Source organism: Rhinichthys klamathensis, unplaced genomic scaffold, assembly GCF_029890125.1.
Source record: "Rhinichthys klamathensis goyatoka isolate OS25496 unplaced genomic scaffold, OSU_Roscu_1.1 h1tg000176l_1, whole genome shotgun sequence".
In the NCBI taxonomy this organism is placed as follows: Eukaryota; Metazoa; Chordata; class Actinopteri; order Cypriniformes; family Leuciscidae; genus Rhinichthys; species Rhinichthys klamathensis.
The window spans coordinates 10,804,194-10,824,300 of record NW_026606705.1 but is presented as its reverse complement, the minus strand read 5'-3'; the positions used below and the strand labels follow the sequence as shown (position 1 = coordinate 10,824,300).

At 40.9% G+C, this 20,107-nt stretch overlaps 1 protein-coding gene across 3 annotated transcripts in view; it reads right to left on the bottom strand.

Moving 5' to 3' along the window:
- Window positions 1-10,905, bottom strand: part of b4galnt3a (beta-1,4-N-acetyl-galactosaminyl transferase 3a) — a 28,303-nt gene extending 17,398 nt beyond the window's left edge. The window contains exons 1-3 of one of the 3 annotated variants that reach the window (XM_056260420.1): window positions 10,701-10,905; window positions 1,596-1,681; window positions 1,437-1,472 (exon numbers count right to left, since the gene is read on the bottom strand). In XM_056260420.1, coding sequence (XP_056116395.1) covers window positions 1,437-1,472; window positions 1,596-1,681; window positions 10,701-10,875 — 297 coding nt within the window. In that variant the 5' untranslated portion in view covers window positions 10,876-10,905. The remainder of the gene's footprint in view (window positions 1-1,436; window positions 1,473-1,595; window positions 1,682-10,700) is intronic. The other 2 variants (XM_056260419.1, XM_056260421.1) reach the window with 2 other exon arrangements.
- Window positions 10,906-20,107: the final 9,202 nt, after the last annotated feature.

Below are 20,107 nucleotides of genomic sequence, written 5' to 3'. Positions count from 1 at the left end.
CCACACATATTTTTGCTTTTTCAATCTTGGCAAAATTTGTAGTGCAGAAGTTGTGTTGTGTGTAGATATGGTCAATTGTACTGGGACTGTACTGTACTTCAACACGTAGCCTATGGTAGGCCAGGCCTATTTTCCTTGGGACATTCTAAAACGCCTAACGTGAAAAAGCTTTACGTGGTTTAATGTACCTAAACAACGATCACCAAATTTCTCTTTCATATTGCTCATCTAAACCACTTAAAACTGTCAAAAAATCTAACCAGAAATTTGGTGATGATCACTGATCGTCGTTTAGGCACATTTAACCGTTAAGCTTTTTCCTACAATAGCCTCAATGAAGCAGAAACGCTTAATGTCAGATAACGTCCATAATAATTGGACTTTGGGTTCGATTTTTTGACCGTTTTCAGTGGTTATGAGGAGCAATATGAGAGAGAAATTTGGTAATCATTGTTTAGGTACATTAAACCACGTCATGTCATATTGTCAACATGGTACTTATGAAGCAGAATGGGTCATATGTCTAATGCTTTTTGAAAACTTAAGGCTTTCTTCTTCATAAAACGAGTCGGACATCATCACATTTTTGTATAAAATTTTATTTATTTACATTAGTAAGCTACAAGACATTGTCTTTCAAAACATGACCTGCGAAAGAGAAAAAAACCCGAATGCGTCATTGTACCCAGCACTTCTGAAAATGCACTTCCGAATGTGTCTCTGTCCCCAGCACATTTCAAACCAAACTGACACCCATGATTAATGATAATATTATTTAAATTAATAATAATATATGAATCTTATTTTAACTTTTTGTATATTGTCTAATGCTTAAACCTTTTCTCCAGAGTCTAGTACTTATTAGTGGGTTAGTGAACCAATTTAAATGAATCTTTTTATTGAACTGGTTCAAAAGAATCGATTTACTGAGATTACTCTCAGAAACCCTCCACCAATCGCAAACGCATATTATTTTGCTGCAGACTTGTATTGTAAATTACATTTGTTTGATGCAATATGAGATCTTTCTGCAACTATCTAATCTTTAAGTCTTTTGAAGAGTTAGTTGTTCCTTTAATTTACCTTTTTTTTGACATGCTTATTTAGTTTATTTACAATGTACAATTACACAACGGAGCACTTTTTACACCCCTATACCCATAATTAACTTAAAATAAAATAAATAATAGTGAAATGTATGATATTTTTACTGCTAAAAGGACAGCGTTATATGCAATTAATGTTGGATTCAGATATAACAACTGATGGCTTTGTACAAAATGATATTGGGGGTTTTATACAAAGTTGTTTTGTATTTAAAAAATGTGTCAGTCACCATCTTGTGGTTGCTTGCTTTGTCAAGTGAATGTTTTTAAAAACAATATTAAAAACATAATTCAGAATTCAAATTTAAATCACAATTAACTTAATAAAACCTGATGAGCTTTGATTGGCTGTTGGTCATCAGCAATCTTTTTTTTTTTTTTTAGGAAAGTCACAGGAAAAAGAAAATATGTATTTTAAATCAGGGAAATGTGTCTTGTCTTGACTCTTGTTCAAATATTGTACATAAATCGTGATGATGACAATCTTACCTGCATCGCCTGTGCCTCAGGAGGTTCATTTTCTAGAGGTGATTTCCTTTTGTAGATATCTTGGTTCACTTTTGTTGTTCCAGACCCTTGAGGATGCAAAAACATACAAAGCAAAATTATGCAAATGCATCAATATGTGGATGGTTTACATACTGGATTCTACGGTGGCCGAGAGAGCTCAACACGCTGCAACTGAAGAAAACACATGCAAATAGAAGAAAACACATGCAAATAGAAAAAACGCATGCAAATAGAAAAAAACACCTGCAAATAGAAAAAAACGCATGCAAATAGAAAAAACACCCGCAAATTAAGAAAACATCTTCATCAGTTTCACAACACACGTGTGGCTCCAAATACTCACAACACCACCAAATACAGAAACGCGCTGCAAATAACACAGAGCACAACGGAAATGTTTCCAGGGGAACCAAATAAGTGACGAACCGGCTGGGACGTGCTGGCATAGATATCCATAAATCTATGCGTGCTGGTACTGCTTACAGCTTAAAATTCTACTTTATTTATTTGTCCAAAACATACAGAGATTAATTTTTTTTTATGACATACAACTTGTATACAATGTACAAAATGTATTAACAATATGTTCAATGTCATCAGAATACAAATGAGAAAAGAACAATGAGCTGAAAACTAAAAATAAATAAATAAAAAAGATAAAGAAGAAAAACATGAAGGAAACATATCAGTTACACTGTACAAATTGTTTCAGGTTATGTTTACATTTTCATAAAGAAAATTTCATTGGGTAATGTAGGGTCCAAAATTTTTAAGTTGAGACACACAGATATAACGCATATTTTAAAAGCTTTTTTGTAAAGTAAAAATAAAAATGTATTTGGAACCGTTATGTTAAAGTAACAACAGATAGCTTTTGCTCTCGGGGTCCCCCTACAGTTGGGAAACAGTATTGTCCTCTACTACTGTCGTAAACTCTGTCATCCTACATGCACGTGCAATTGTTGACAACCATGATAGCCCTGAACACTGTAGGAGGAGGTCACATGCAGGTGTTCTGCTTGCATCGCGTGTGAAATGTCTTCATCCCAGGTACAGTGGCATATATTTCAGCATGTCATATGAATATAATTTCATGGGTTTTATTTTTTTTTCTAACGACAAATGATCGCGATGCTCACGTTTACAAGCCAGCGTCATTATAGTAGCCTAGTCTATTGGTTACCGTTTTACTGAATCTATATGATACTTCAATGCAATGTTTGAGTGGTTGATAATAACCATATATCGTCAATATTATAATATCAAGCTACCATAAATGAATCTGCAAATTTTACAAATCGATTTGCATTAGCTTGAGGCAAGACAAATAAACAAATATCACAGACATGTTAGGTATCCTAAAATATGATTTTATTAATAATCTTCCTCCTTTCTTTGTACATGTTGAGTAGACTACACTTTTTAGGTCAAACATTTGCTATTTGCATTTCATCGATTGCAAAGTTCAAATCAGAACGAGAATACTAGCGATAGCTAACCATCAAAAACTAGAATATCGTTTACTAGCTACCAGATTGATAATTCGCTACTACTCTAGCGAATTAGAGAGGTTAGAGAGAGGCATTCTTTTTTCGATGGGGGGTTCGATGCTCCCTGCACACGCAAGGTCTCTCGCTCGCTTTCTCTCTCGCGCGAGCAGAGAGGGGACACGTGCACGAGCTCGTGGGCGTGTTTATGTTCTCTGATATTAGAGCGGGCTGTGCCCGTTTCATGTGATGGGGCTCTGATAGAGACACGGGGTATGTTATGCTTGTGTGTATGGGTGAGCACATGATTGTGGGCACGTTTTCTACACAACTGGCAAATTTTCTCTTTTTGAGATTTCTCTGGGTAGCCGTAAAAACGGCTTTTTGTCGCTCGCAAGCGGGCTGGGACACCGGCTTGTTTGTGGCGGTCAACACTACAGCAGTCGGCGAAATAACGGGGACTGGCAGAGGGCGAAGCTTTGACGGCGGTCCGGCCGCAGCGGGAGAGCACCGTCGTTTTCTTGACTTTGCTAGGCAGACTTCTGATGATCAGGCTTCAGCGTGATCTTAGGTCGCGGGCCTCGTGGGGCGGCGGTCTGCGGCGGCTGTCAGAGCGAGAGCGAGGGCGGCCGCCCTGTCTGCGCTGGGCTGTTTGAGTCTGCGGAGGGGGGCGCTGTGGTGGAGCTCTGGCAGGAGGCTCGCGAGAGCGGCCCGCGGAAGAGCTAGCGCGGCGGGGCAGAAACAAATTCATCGCCTGAGTAGCTTTCTGGACCTTAGAAAAGCGATCGACGATTCCCGTGACAGCAGATCCAAAAAGGCCTGTTGGGGAGAGGGGCGCGTTAAGAAACGCGGCGCGCTCAGAATCTCCCATGTCGGCGAGCGTGAGCCATAAGTGTCTCTCGGCAACACAAAGGCTGGCCATGCATCTCCCCAGAGCTTGTGCGGCGGCTTTAGTGGCGCGAAGGGCGAGGTCCGTAGCACTTCTCAGATCCGTGACAGCGGGGGAGGGGTTTCTACCGCCTTCGGCCCACTCACGGAGAATATCGCTCTGTAAAACTTGGAGGACAGACATTGAATGTAGCGCTGCGGCGGCCTGACCGGCGGCGGCGTAGGCGCGAGCATGAAAGCTCGAGGTCGCTCTGCAAGTTTTCGAAGGAAGCGTGGGGGAAGAGCGCCATCTAGCAGAGGGCGGGCAGAGGTGTGCGGCGACCAAGTCCTCGACGGGCGGCATGGCTGAGTAGCCTTTCTCGGCGGCTCCGTCCACCGAGCGCAGCGAGGCAGATATATCAGAGCGGTTTCTAGCCGAGAGCGGGGCATTCCAGGACTTCGTCAGCTCTGCGTGAAGTTCAGGCAGGAATGGAGCGGCCCGGTTGCACGCGGTGGTCGAGCGCAGATGAAAAAAGCTGCCGTCCATCCGGTTCGGGGCCTGCTCGGGTGGAGGAGACCACTCGAGACCGAGGCGTTCGACGGCCTGTGAGAGGAGGCGCATTAGTTCCTCCTCTATCCCGGCGCGGATCCCCGCCGATTCTCTCGTGGATCCGAGAGATGACAGAAGCGAGCAGTGAACAGGAGTCCTTCTCCTCCGCGGCGTCATCGGAAGCGACAGAGCGGCCACTCGGCGGCAACTGTATGTCCGGCAGGGGCGGGGAGGGAGAGCGGGAAGCGGGAGGCGGCGGCCCGCATTGTTCCGCTGGGGGCTCCGGCGGCCTCTGGCAGCGGCGTTTTTTCTTACGCGGCGAAGAGGAAGGCGGCGCGGGAGCGGATTTTGCTGCCAGAAGTCGTGCCCGCAGGGACGACAACGGCAGGCTCTCACAGAAGTCGCATCCTCCATCCGCTAGGGCGAGTTCTGCGTGCTCGAGTCCCAGGCAGAGAGCGCAGATGACATGGCGGTCTCCGTCCTCGAGACGAGCGCGGCAAGAGCCGCAGGAAAAACGAGACATCTTTAAAAAGACGCTCGGCTCTTTTAGATATAATAGAGAAGGATACAGTCGTCGGATGGCGCTAGCTTGCAGGGCGGCTGAAGGTGGCGAAGACGGCCGGCTTCTTCAGGGTCCGGGAGCTCGCTAGAGTGATGCCTTCTCGACGGCGACGGCTTCTCTCAGGACAGCAGAAGCGTGCAGCTTGCTGAAGATGAAATGAATCAACATATAAGCCTGGGAGAGACTGTTATATACACCATAGCCACGCCCATTCTGGCGGGCCATGACGCAATGAGCGCGCGGGCGCCTCTCATTGGAAGCGGGTTCAGCCCCGCTCTCCCATAGGCTTAAGCAGTTCTCTCTGAGCGAACCAATGAGCTGCTAGCTAGCCTGCTCTAGGTCTGCCGCAGAGGAACTGCGTTGTGTATGGATACAAATTATGAAATAATTTTTGGCTTCAATATCTCAGCAAAGATGAATCTTTCCCGCAGCGTAAGCTAGCTTACGCAATACGAGAGAACCTCTCGTAAGAGAAGCCGTTATTTTTTTAAGTTTTTGTCATCATTTCTGAACAAGCTTGCAATTAGGCAATATACACATCAAGCTTAATTTGACGGGGTTTGGCTGTAAACGCGATTCATTTATGGCGTAATTCTGAACCTCTTGGCTTGCCATACTAATCCTAACCAACCGTATAATAGGCTACACCGGGCTACACGCACACCACACCACTATTAAACCTACCCATGCGTGTCCTATGCACGTAAAAACTAATTTCCGCGTATAAATTGCACGATAAACACACTGCGTGCTATAGAGATGCATTTAGTGTGACCGGGTTGATATGGCAACCAAACTTCACTGGTGAGACAAACGTGCGACGAACGGACGGTCAGGATGATGTTTTGGCAGGGGAAAACTGATCAGAAAATGAAACGAAAATGTAACAGAACGTTGTAGAAATGTAGTGGAGTAGAAAGTATAATAATTGCTGCAAAATGTAACGAAGTAAAAGTAATAAGTATGCACTATTGATTCTACTTAAGTAAAGTAAAGATATGTGAAAAATTTACTTAAGTAAAGTAACGAAGTATTTGTACTTCGTTACATTCCACCACTGGGTACTACTATGATGTCATTCACCGATCGGTCTGTGCAGCGTTCAAGTTGAACAAGCCTTAAATGAAAACCAACACGTAGCCTACAGTGCAGAGGCGTGGGTCCGACACAGAAGTATAAGGGGGCTTTCACACTGGCAGGTTTAGTTCGGAATGGGGCACGTTTCGCATGAAAAATCGCTAATGTGAACGCTGTCATGGGACCTGGGTGCGCACTGGGGTACCGAACCCGAGACTACCGGGGGGAGGTGGTCTGAGTTCGGTTGCTCCCGAACCGTGCCGCGGTTTGCGTGAATGTGAAAGCAGCACGGACTCGGGTGCGCATTTGTTCAGGAAGTAAAGTAACCTGCACATGCGTTTTAGCTGATTATGATGTATTCAGTTAAATAAAACACTTGTAAGGGATGATAGTGTTGATGATTTACCTTGGATACGAGCGAGAGTGAGCCTGGAGTGTATTCGAGCATTGTGCGTGGAATCAGGGCACCAAATTTGGAAATCCACTGTCTCCTCAAAAGAGTCCGTTTGCAAGCAGCAGAAGGCCACCTTATGTGACACACGCACAGTAAACCTGTATTGTTCACTCAACTGCACATAATAGCAGGGAATTAATAAAAAACACAATATTGACCCGCGTTCTGTTTTCTATCATGCGCCGTGCACGTTTGCGATGACGTAATATGCACGCAAACGCACCAGGGTTCGATAGAATAAAGTTGAGTGTGAAACCAGACCAACGCTGCGGGGGGCGCCGGGAACAAACACGCTCGAGCTCGGACCACAGCAAACGAGCCCAGTGTAAAAGCCCCCTAAATCAGCCTTTAAGCACAAGCATGTTTCAATAACAACAAGATAGCCTTAGAGCAAGCATATTTCCAATACACTATAGCTTTAAGAACTCCGTGTTTCCAAGACTAGATAGACCAAGCATGTCTGATAACACTGAACTGACTCAACTGAATAGTAGTGACTGTTTACAATGTCTTTTTAGAGCTGTGCCACAGCAGAAATTATTCTGTCCTGTGTTTCCCCCTGCTTAGTGTTTTTGGTTCAGTACTGTGTCCCAGTTTTCCCGTTCTCGTTTATGTAAGGTGTGTGTGGTGTTATCCTGTCTGTACCTGTTCAGAAAGTTATTGGAAGTAAAGTTTGTATTGAAACCTTGCCTCACCACCTTCTTCTGCCAACACCACACCCGTAACACATGAATTGTAATTATCTAACTATGGAATAACTTGGAATCTCTGAAACCGGAAAGACAACTAAATAGTCTTTATAGATATTTATAAAACGATTAGTTCCAATCCTTGATTCTGATTCGTCAATAGCTGTGCTATATTCAAGATAAAACACTGCTATGACCGCTTCACCCAACGGTTCTATTTATCACTGCGCAACACCCTTAGCAACCACAGAAATAAGCACGTGGTAGCACTTCACTCTCTCTAGGATAGGGGAATCATGTATAAGCACAAAGCTCTGGCATCATATGCTGCTTTTTACATTTTTGTAAAAACGTTACATTTAGCCTACTGAACGAGTCTATTTCTTTCGTTCTCCATAAATTAATGAGAACATATCATTTAATTGAAAGGAGGGTCTTTATTTACTTATTTAGTTGGAATTCAGTCAGCTTAACTGTTGATGTAATAAAATAATGAATGAACAAAACAAACAATATACAATTATTTCTTAACTTGCCTGTGACGTATGCAGTGGACAAATTATTATTTTGGACAGACAAATGAAACCCTCCTCTCAATTAAATGAAATGTTCTCATTAATTTATGGAGAACGAAAGAAATAGACCCGTTCAGTGTAGACATTCACTAATTTAGTAATTTTGCACGCGTCCGATGTAGAGAACATGTAAAAAGCAACATATGATGGCAGAGCTTTCAGCTTATACATTCCCCTATCCTAGAGAGAGTGAAGTGCTACTAAGTGCTTATTTCTGTCTAGATATGTAATAAACATTTTGCAAAAGAAAACCTCAAAAAGGTTAATTATAGATAAAGTAAGAGAGAAACACATGAAGGAGGAGAAAATGGCGGCGTGAAGTTAACAGTGTGAGTGAATCAGTCCGTGAACAATTGTCCTTAAATATGTAATTTAAAGTGCATCTCGTTTAACACTATATAATTTATAGTCGAAAGCACTTTTTGATCATTTAGGGGTCTGTTTTGTTACTTATTTTGCTTTTGGGATGTTCGTTGTCGTGACTTAGGCCTATCCTTTTATTTAGATTTTCGTTAGTTAGGCCTAACACATTCGAGTGGTCGAACCGTTGGAAGAATTTTTGAGCTATGACAAAAGATAAAAAAACGCAAATCTAAGACGATGGATTCATCTTTAGATCTCGGTGCAAGTGTTACTGTGGACTTCGACTCATTTTTTGGTTCAGTCGTTTTTTAATTTAAAAAAGTGTTATGATAGCTGATCGGACAATGGGTGGTTTTGACTTATTGGACTTTTCCACTCTTAATAATTCTTTCAAGATTAAGTGGATAAAATCTTTTTTGAACAACCCTTTATCTTTTTGGAATATTATCCCAAATTATATTTTCAGTTCAGTTGGAGATTTGCATTTTTTGTTGCGCTGCAACTATGACATCTCTAAAATACCTTTAACTCTATCTAGTTTTCATTAACAGGCATTAATATGCTGGTCCCTAATATATAATATTAATTTTTCTCCACATAGCTATTTTATTTGGAACAACCAAAATATTAAATATAAAAAAATAAATCTTTTTTTTTAATCGGTTTGATAAAAATATACTTTTAGTGAGTCAACTTTTGGATGAAAGGGGTGTCTTGCTCTCTTATGAACACTTTATGCAAGAATTCTCTTTTGTCCCCCCAAGAGAATATGCCATGGTTTTTGGAGCAATTCCTGATTGTGTCAAACCTTTAGTTACACCTTGCCCTAAAGGTCCTTTATGCTGACCACCTATTTTTGACAACACTAATCTATTTGTTGATCGATGTCATCTCAGCAGCTTGTCAAACAAGAAAATTTCCTCAATTCTTAACAGAGATCATATTTCTTTACCTGCTTGTGTAAGGAATAATGGAATAATACTTTTGGAATAATACATTTGATGATATAGTATGGGAGAACTTCTGGCTCCTTCAGCAAAAATTATTTTTATCTAATAAAGTGGTTGAAGTCTCTATTAAAATTATTCACAATTGCTACCCAGTTAATTATAAATTTGCTAAATTTAATAATAGTATTTCCCCCTTGTGCTCCTTTTGTCATCAGTTTGATGAGACAATTATTCATTTGTTTTGGGAATGTGTGTATTGCAAAATCTTTTGGGTTGACTTCTCAAATTTTGTTAAAAGGTATCTATCTTTAAACTTCTGTATAAGCCAACATTTTTTTTGTTTTTTGGTGACTCTGAAATTAGACCCCTTTCATTTTAAATTTGTTCTTAACTTACTACTTTTTCTTGCCAAATTTTAGATTCACAAGTGTAAATTTTCAAAGAAAACTCCTTTTTTCATTTTTAAGAAAGATTTTGATATGTATCTAAATTCTTTGAAAAACTCTAAAAACTCCACTGCATGTAAGACTCTGAAATGGTGTCAATCATTTAAGCTAGTTTAATGTTATTTATGTTTATGTAAACCCTTTGTATTGTGTATAGTTTATTATTGTCCTAATTTGTTTTTGTTATTACTGCATAATAAAAGAAAAAAAAAAAAGAAAAAAAAAGAGAGAAACACACCTGTTCACCGGTCATTTTCCTCAGCTATAGGCAAAGGCAAGCACGCGTTTCAAATCAGTGCTTCTCCCGGGAGACTAGTGCTAAATGAATCCCCTAGCTTAGCCCCATCTACTGTTTTAGAAGAGGAAGTTGCTCAACTGCATTTGTGAGAAAATCGAGCCGAGAGATTTCATAAAAAGCCAAATGTCTCACAATCATAACAGACAGATATGCATTTGTATGCACTATTTGGTATTTGTTCAAAGGTTACATGCAATTTGTAGGATGGTTTGTATTTATTTGTGAAATATTATCTAGGCTCATTTATTTATATTTGCAAAACACAATGCATATGTATTACTCCACAGCATTTTCGCTCAAATTGACCTTTGTACTTGCACACTGCTTTCTGTTTGTTTGCGAGTCGAGTTTTCCTTTGCAAAGCAGATCGAGTTGGTTTGCGAGTCGAGTTTTCCTTTGCAAAGCAGATCGAGTTTGTTTGCAAAATGGTGGATTTGTTTGTTTAATTATGGCACAATAGTAACTCCATACACTACACCTTACTTACATAGCCTCATCCAGTAATTAATGTATGGATCTGACATTTTATGATTGGCTGTTGGAACAAATAAATTACATTCCTCCTAGTTTCTTGCTTTCAAACTGTTTCTAAATTATCTGGCATCCTGACATGGATCTTAGGACTTGAACTCCATTACATAAATAAATCACTTAGACTTAGAGTATGAGAAAATTAATGTTTAAGAAAAACTGAAAATCATAAAAAAACCCAGTTAAAAATTAAATAAATTAATCCAGCCTAAATAATAAAATAAAGGTGACTCACCAGTAGGCAATTTTTTTTCTTTTGCATCCACATGATATGCTCCCAAGGATATGAAAACATATAATAAAATACATATAATGAGTAGATAAAATGAATATAGCATAGTCTTGTGGTGGTTAAAAGCCCTCACAACAAACATTTTGCTAGACACTGAGTCTGGTATGATGCACAGCATGTATTATGCTACTTCCATTGTTAGTCACACACAAAAAACCGGTTTAACAAGATATGTGTAATGTTGTGTGATGAAGTTTAGTTAAATGTACGTTCGGCACATATAAAATGTCCTAGCTGAATGACTTAGGGTGAAAATCACATGATATGCACATCTCTTGTCCTTTAAGAATTCCCATTTCTTGTTCCCATCTTTAAAAGCTTGTCATTGAATAAACATATGCTAGTAAACTAAATATAGTTTATATAATATAATATAACTAAAAACTAGTTTTGAAATATGTGGCAAAGCAAATAAAATACAAAAACTATTACCGGTACTTCTGAAAACGTTTTTTATTTTATTTATCTTCCCAGAAAAGTTATAATTTTGAAAATGTTGTGGAAAAGAAAATAAACAAAAAAAAATTTCATTTAGCAAGAAAACTGACAATTTTTTTTTACAAATGAGAAATAAAAGCACAATGTGACATATATGTAACATAACAAATTTACCATAAACGCCCAATGTGACATTACAGATCTTTGACAAGGAGTGGTTGTATTTAAAAAAACAACGGCAGAAAGATGTTTTAAGTGGTCCATTTAGTCTGTTTTATAATAATAATTAATAATAATTCATTACATTTATATAGCGCTTTTCTAGGCACTCAATGCGCTTCACATGGAAGGGGGAATCTCCTCAACCACCACCAATGTGCAGCATCCACTTCGATGATGCGACGGCAGCCATAGTGCGCCAGAACGCCCACCACACCAGCTTATTGGTGGAGAGGAGACAGAGTGATGAAGCCAATCAGTGTATATATATATATGGGGATGATTAGGAGGCCATGATGGACAGAGGCCACTTGGCAAATTTGGCCAGGATGCCGGGGTTACACCCCTACTCTTTCGAAAGACATCCTGGGATTTTTAATGACCACAGAGAGTCAAGACCTCGGTTTAACGTCTCATCCGAAGGACGGTGCTCTTTTATAGTATAGAGTCCCCGTCACTATACTGGGGCGTTAGGACCCACACAGACCACAGGGTGAGCGCCCCCTGCTGGCCTCACTAACACCTCTTGCAGCAGCAACCTGGTTTTCTCAGGAGGTCTCCCATCCAGGTACTAACCAGGCTCAGCCCTGCTTAGCTTCAGTGGGCAACCAGTCTTGGGCTAAAAGGGTGATATGGCTGCGGTGATATTTATATGCCCCATAATTTTCCTATAAGGGGAAATTGGTCCGGGTTCTTATGGGTTAAAAATAACTAGCGGCTGAACACATCCCCAATAATAATCTATATCAAAACAATCGGAATGCTTAAAAATAGTCTCGGGAAACGTCTCGGTTACATATAGTAACCCTCGTTCCCTGAGGGAGGGAACGGAGGCGTACGTCATGACCGACTGATAGGAATCTCGCTAGAGAGGAAACTAAACAAGCCATTAGACATTGGCGTGCAATCATTTGCATCAGCTGTGCAGCCTCGCAGCGCGGGTATATAACAAGCAGCTGGTGTGATTGCACTTCAGTTTTTTTCTGAGTAGCCAAGCCTGAAAAAGCTGGCCACCCCGGCGGGCAGCAGCTGATGTGGCGACGGGACGTACGTCTCCGTTCCCTCCCTCAGGGAACGAGGGTTACCATATGTAACCGAGACGTTCCCTTATGGGTCGGTCACTATGACGTACGTCGTGACCGACTGACAGGAATCCCTACCAAAGAGCCACAGCTGCTCTACACCTTCTTGCCTGGAAGGACAATAGGAGAGAGCTTTCTCAGAGTGTATCTGTCACTGTTGTTCCGTAATAACCCATACAGTGAGATTATTGGATAACACTGGGAAAGCGTGCCCGATCTGAGGGAGGGGAACGCTGCGGAATCCACTTCCTTCAAAGAGTTATGTGGGGAATACATATGGACTAGCCCGAAGGTTGTACTACATATGAGATAGTGGGTGACTTAGCCCAAGGGAAAGACACGGGCTTCTGTTAGGAGCAGCTGTGGAGAAATATACACATATGGGATCCCCGTAGGGTCACACATATGGAACCCAGCCAAGATCCGGTTCTCATGGATTCAGCATAAAGGCCTGGCGCCGGACGCTCCGCCATGTCTGGGCCGAGGGTGTTTGGAGGACTCAACAGGTTTTTCACTCTGGAGCAATAAGGGTGCACAGTAGGGTGCAGCAAGCTGACAGAGTGGGGCCTCTCGGTGTTTCTACCCGTCTGGGGTGAGAACTCGGGAGGAGACCGGCTCTACACGTAGGCTATAGTATCTAGCGAACATGTTAGGTGTCGCCCAGCCCGCAGCTCTACAGATATCTGTTAGCGAGGAGCCACGTGCCAGCGCCCAGGAGGATGCAACGCCTCTCGGGGAGTGTGCATGCAAATGCAACGCCTCTTGGGGAGTGTGCATGCAACCTGAGTTAGCAGGAAACGCCTTGTGCTTGGTAAGCCAAGGCGATGGCATCCATTATCCAGTGGGCCATCCTCTACTTGGAGACAGCCTTTCCCTTCTGCTGGCCTCCGTAACAGACAAAGAGCTGGTCTGAGGTCCTGACGTTTTGAGTTCTGTCCACATACATACGCAAACGGGACAGAGCAAAGCCAGGGCTGGGTCTGCCTCCTCCAGGGGCAGCGCTTGCAAGTTCACTACCTGGTCCCTGAAGGGAGTGGTAGGAACTTTGGGCACATAGCCAGGCCGTGGTCTCAGTACTACGCAGTTGTCACCAGGCCCGAACTCTAGACACGATTCGTCGACCGAAAATGCCTGCAGGTCCCCTATCCTCTTGACAGAGGACAGTGCGACCAGCAACCAAGTCTTCATGGAAAGAAGCTTTAAGTCTGCTGATTGCAAGTGCTCAAAGGGAGCATCCTGAAGTGCTCGAAGCACCAAGGAAAGGTCCCAAGAGGGTATGGAGGGGGGTCGAGGAGTATTTCATCGTCTCGTCCCCCTAAAGAACCTGACGACCAGGTCGTGCTTTCCAACTGTTTTGCCATCTATGTGGTCGTGATAAGCTGAAATAGCGGCAGCATGTACTTAAACAGCTGGCAGTGGGAGATCTCTGAGGAGGCAAACAGGTCTTCCTGAGCCTCCCTGAACTCTCTCCAGATCATGGCTCGAAGCGACCTCAGATGCTACTGACTCCAGAGGAGGAGATGGCGGGCGAGTTGCGACATGTGACGGGAGCTTAGACCACCTTGTCGGTTGATGTATGCAACGGTCGCAGTTTTGTCCGTACAGACCAGCACGTCCCTGCCCTGTAGCGGCCTTTTCAAGCAGCTCAGAGCAAGACATACTGCTAGCAACTCGAGGCAATTGATGTGCCAATGAATTTGGGGGTCTGTCCACACCCCTGACACTACATGCCCATTGTACGTGGCATCGTTACTGTTGGTTACCCAGTTCGTGCTTAGTGTTTTTGGTTCAGTACTGTGTCCCAGTTTTCCCGTTCTCGTTTATGTAAGGTGTGTGTGGTGTTATCCTGTCTGTACCTGTTCAGAAAGTTATTGGAAGTAGTTGGTATTGAAACCTTGCCTCACCACCTTCTTCTGCCAACACCACACCCGTAACACATGAATTGTAATTATCTAACTATGGAATAACTTGGAATCTCTGAAACCGGAAAGACAACTAAATAGTCTTTATAGATATTTATAAAACGATTAGTTCCAATCCTTGATTCTGATTCGTCAATAGCTGTGCTATATTCAAGATAAAACACTGCTATGACCGCTTCACCCAACGGTTCTATTTATCACTGCGCAACACCCTTAGCAACCACAGAAATAAGCACGTGGTAGCACTTCACTCTCTCTAGGATAGGGGAATCATGTATAAGCACAAAGCTCTGCCATCATATGCTGCTTTTTACATTTTTGTAAAAACGTTACATTTAGCCTACTGAACGAGTCTATTTCTTTCGTTCTCCATAAATTAATGAGAACATATCATTTAATTGAAAGGAGGGTCTTAATTTACTTATTTAGTTGGAATTCAGTCAGCTTAACTGTTGATGTAATAAAATAATGAATGAACAAAACAAACAATATACAATTATTTCTTAACTTGCCTGTGACGTATGCAGTGGCCAAATTATTATTTTGGACAGACAAATGAAACCCTCCTCTCAATTAAATGAAATGTTCTCATTAATTTATGGAGAACGAAAGAAATAGACCCGTTCAGTGTAGACATTCACTAATTTAGTAATTTTGCACGCGTCCGATGTAGAGAACATGTAAAAAGCAACATATGATGGCAGAGCTTTCAGCTTATACATTCCCCTATCCTAGAGAGAGTGAAGTGCTACTAAGTGCTTATTTCTGTCTAGATATGTAATAAACATTTTGCAAAAGAAAACCTCAAAAAGGTTAATTATAGATAAAGTAAGAGAGAAACACATGAAGGAGGAGAAAATGGCGGCGTGAAGTTAACAGTGTGAGTGAATCAGTCCGTGAACAATTGTCCTTAAATATGTAATTTAAAGTGCATCTCGTTTAACACTATATAATTTATAGTCGAAAGCACTTTTTGATCATTTAGGGGTCTGTTTTGTTACTTATTTTGCTTTTGGGATGTTCGTTGTCGTGACTTAGGCCTATCCTTTTATTTAGATTTTCGTTAGTTAGGCCTAACACATTCGAGTGGTCGAACCGTTGGAAGAATTTTTGAGCTATGACAAAAGATAAAAAAACGCAAATCTAAGACGATGGATTCATCTTTAGATCTCGGTGCAAGTGTTACTGTGGACTTCGACTCATTTTTTGGTTCAGTCGTTTTTTAATTTAAAAAAGTGTTATGATAGCTGATCGGACAATGGGTGGTTTTGACTTATTGGACTTTTCCACTCTTAATAATTCTTTCAAGATTAAGTGGATAAAATCTTTTTTGAACAACCCTTTATCTTTTTGGAATATTATCCCAAATTATATTTTCAGTTCAGTTGGAGATTTGCATTTTTTGTTGCGCTGCAACTATGACATCTCTAAAATACCTTTAACTCTATCTAGTTTTCATTAACAGGCTTTAATATGCTGGTCCCTAATATATAATATTAATTTTTCTCCACATAGCTATTTTATTTGGAACAACCAAAATATTAAATATAAAAATAAATCTTTTTTTTTAATCGGTTTGATAAAAATATACTTTTAGTGAGTCAACTTTTGGATGAAAGGGGTGTCTTGCTCTCTTATGAACACTTTATGCAAGAATTCTCTTTTGTCCCCCCAAGAGAATATGCCATGGTTTTTGGAGCAATTCCTGATTGTGTCAAACCTTTAGTTACACCTTGCCCTAAAGGTCCTTTATGCTGACCACCTATTTTTGACAACACTAATCTATTTGTTGATCGATGTCATCTCAGCAGCTTGTCAAACAAGAAAATTTCCTCAATTCTTAACAGAGATCATATTTCTTTACCTGCTTGTGTAAGGAATAATGGAATAATACTTTTGGAATCATACATTTGATGATATAGTATGGGAGAACTTCTGGCTCCTTCAGCAAAAATTATTTTTATCTAATAAAGTGGTTGAAGTCTCTATTAAAATTATTCACAATTGCTACCCAGTTAATTATAAATTTGCTAAATTTAATAATAGTATTTCCCCCTTGTGCTCCTTTTGTCATCAGTTTGATGAGACAATTATTCATTTGTTTTGGGAATGTGTGTATTGCAAAATCTTTTGGGTTGACTTCTCAAATTTTGTTAAAAGGTATCTATCTTTAAACTTCTGTATAAGCCAACATTTTTTTTGTTTTTTGGTGACTCTGAAATTAGACCCCTTTCATTTTAAATTTGTTCTTAACTTACTACTTTTTCTTGCCAAATTTTAGATTCACAAGTGTAAATTTTCAAAGAAAACTCCTTTTTTCATTTTTAAGAAAGATTTTGATATGTATCTAAATTCTTTGAAAAACTCTAAAAACTCCACTGCATGTAAGACTCTGAAATGGTGTCAATCATTTAAGCTAGTTTAATGTTATTTATGTTTATGTAAACCCTTTGTATTGTGTATAGTTTATTATTGTCCTAATTTGTTTTTGTTATTACTGCATAATAAAAGAAAAAAAAAAAGAAAAAAAAAGAGAGAAACACACCTGTTCACCGGTCATTTTCCTCAGCTATAGGCAAAGGCAAGCACGCGTTTCAAATCAGTGCTTCTCCCGGGAGACTAGTGCTAAATGAATCCCCTAGCTTAGCCCCATCTACTGTTTTAGAAGAGGAAGTTGCTCAACTGCATTTGTGAGAAAATCGAGCCGAGAGATTTCATAAAAAGCCAAATGTCTCACAATCATAACAGACAGATATGCATTTGTATGCACTATTTGGTATTTGTTCAAAGGTTACATGCAATTTGAAGGATGGTTTGTATTTATTTGTGAAATATTATCTAGGCTCATTTATTTATATTTGCAAAACACAATGCATATGTATTACTCCACAGCATTTTCGCTCAAATTGACCTTTGTACTTGCACACTGCTTTCTGTTTGTTTGCGAGTCGAGTTTTCCTTTGCAAAGCAGATGAGTTGGTTTGCGAGTCGAGTTTTCCTTTGCAAAGCAGATCGAGTTCATAGCTGCCAACTCTCACGCATTGGCCGTGAGACACCCGCATTTGATTGGTTTCACACGCTCACACGCCACACTCCCGATTTCTCACGCTGAAGTGTCAACCCGGGCGGTCAAATGCCTGGAAGATGAGTTTATCTATATATCTACCTGTTGAGCCACTCGTGATCGACTAGTTATACCGCAAATTCGTTAAAAATCCCCCGTTATCTAGAGCGAGCGTGCATGCGAGACAGAGATTGTGCTCCAAACCGCGTAGAGCGAGCGAGAGACCTTGCGCGAGCGAGACCCCCCCCCCCCCCCCGTCAACAAATCTCACTCGTCTCTAACCCCCCCCCCCGTCAACAAATCTCACTCGTCTCAACCACCCCCCCCCCGTCAACAAATCTCACTCGTCTCTAACCCCCCCCCCCCGTCAACAAATCTCACTCGTCTCAACCACCCCCCCCCCCCCCCGTCAACAAATCTCACTCGTCTCTACCCCCCCCCACCCCCACCCCCCCGTCAACAAATCTCACGCCGAGCAAAACTCAAAAGTTGGCAGGTATGCGAGTTTGTTTGCAAAATGGTGGATTTGTTTGTTTAATTATGGCACAATAGTAACTCCATACACTACACCTTACTTACATAGCCTCATCCAGTAATTAATGTATGGATCTGACATTTTATGATTGGCTGTTGGAACAAATAAATTACATTCCTCCTAGTTTCTTGCTTTCAAACTGTTTCTAAATTATCTGGCATCCTGACATGGATCTTAGGACTTGAACTCCATTACATAAATAAATCACTTAGACTTAGAGTATGAGAAAATTAATGTTTAAGAAAAACTGAAAATCATAAAAAAACCCAGTTAAAAATTAAATAAATTAATCCAGCCTAAATAATAAAATAAAGGTGACTCACCAGTAGGCAATTTTTTTTCTTTTGCATCCACATGATATGCTCCCAAGGATATGAAAACATATAATAAAATACATATAATGAGTAGATAAAATGAATATAGCATAGTCTTGTGGTGGTTAAAAGCCCTCACAACAAACATTTTGCTAGACACTGAGTCTGGTATGATGCACAGCATGTATTATGCTACTTCCATTGTTAGTCACACACAAAAAACCGGTTTAACAAGATATGTGTAATGTTGTGTGATGAAGTTTAGTTAAATGTACGTTCGGCACATATAAAATGTCCTAGCTGAATGACTTAGGGTGAAAATCACATGATATGCACATCTCTTGTCCTTTAAGAATTCCCATTTCTTGTTCCCATCTTTAAAAGCTTGTCATTGAATAAACATATGCTAGTAAACTAAATATAGTTTATATAATATAATATAACTAAAAACTAGTTTTGAAATATGTGGCAAAGCAAATAAAATACAAAAACTATTACCGGTACTTCTGAAAACGTTTTTTATTTTATTTATCTTCCCAGAAAAGTTATAATTTTGAAAATGTTGTGGAAAAGAAAATAAACAAAAAAAAATTTCATTTAGCAAGAAAACTGACAATTTTTTTTTACAAATGAGAAATAAAAGCACAATGTGACATATATGTAACATAACAAATTTACCATAAACGCCCAATGTGACATTACAGATCTTTGACAAGGAGTGGTTGTATTTAAAAAAACAACGGCAGAAAGATGTTTTAAGTGGTCCATTTAGTCTGTTTTATAATAATAATTAATAATAATTCATTACATTTATATAGCGCTTTTCTAGGCACTCAATGCGCTTCACATGGAAGGGGGAATCTCCTCAACCACCACCAATGTGCAGCATCCACTTCGATGATGCGACGGCAGCCATAGTGCGCCAGAACGCCCACCACACCAGCTTATTGGTGGAGAGGAGACAGAGTGATGAAGCCAATCAGTGTATATATATATATGGGGATGATTAGGAGGCCATGATGGACAGAGGCCACTTGGCAAATTTGGCCAGGATGCCGGGGTTACACCCCTACTCTTTCGAAAGACATCCTGGGATTTTTAATGACCACAGAGAGTCAAGACCTCGGTTTAACGTCTCATCCGAAGGACGGTGCTCTTTTATAGTATAGAGTCCCCGTCACTATACTGGGGCGTTAGGACCCACACAGACCACAGGGTGAGCGCCCCCTGCTGGCCTCACTAACACCTCTTGCAGCAGCAACCTGGTTTTCTCAGGAGGTCTCCCATCCAGGTACTAACCAGGCTCAGCCCTGCTTAGCTTCAGTGGGCAACCAGTCTTGGGCTAAAAGGGTGATATGGCTGCGGTGATATTTATATGCCCCATAATTTTCCTATAAGGGGAAATTGGTCCGGGTTCTTATGGGTTAAAAATAACTAGCGGCTGAACACATCCCCAATAATAATCTATATCAAAACAATCGGAATGCTTAAAAATAGTCTCGGGAAACGTCTCGGTTACATATAGTAACCCTCGTTCCCTGAGGGAGGGAACGGAGGCGTACGTCATGACCGACTGATAGGAATCTCGCTAGAGAGGAAACTAAACAAGCCATTAGACATTGGCGTGCAATCATTTGCATCAGCTGTGCAGCATCGCAGCGCGGGTATATAACAAGCAGCTGGTGTGATTGCACTTCAGTTTTTTTCTGAGTAGCCAAGCCTGAAAAAGCTGGCCACCCCGGCGGGCAGCAGCTGATGTGGCGACGGGACGTACGT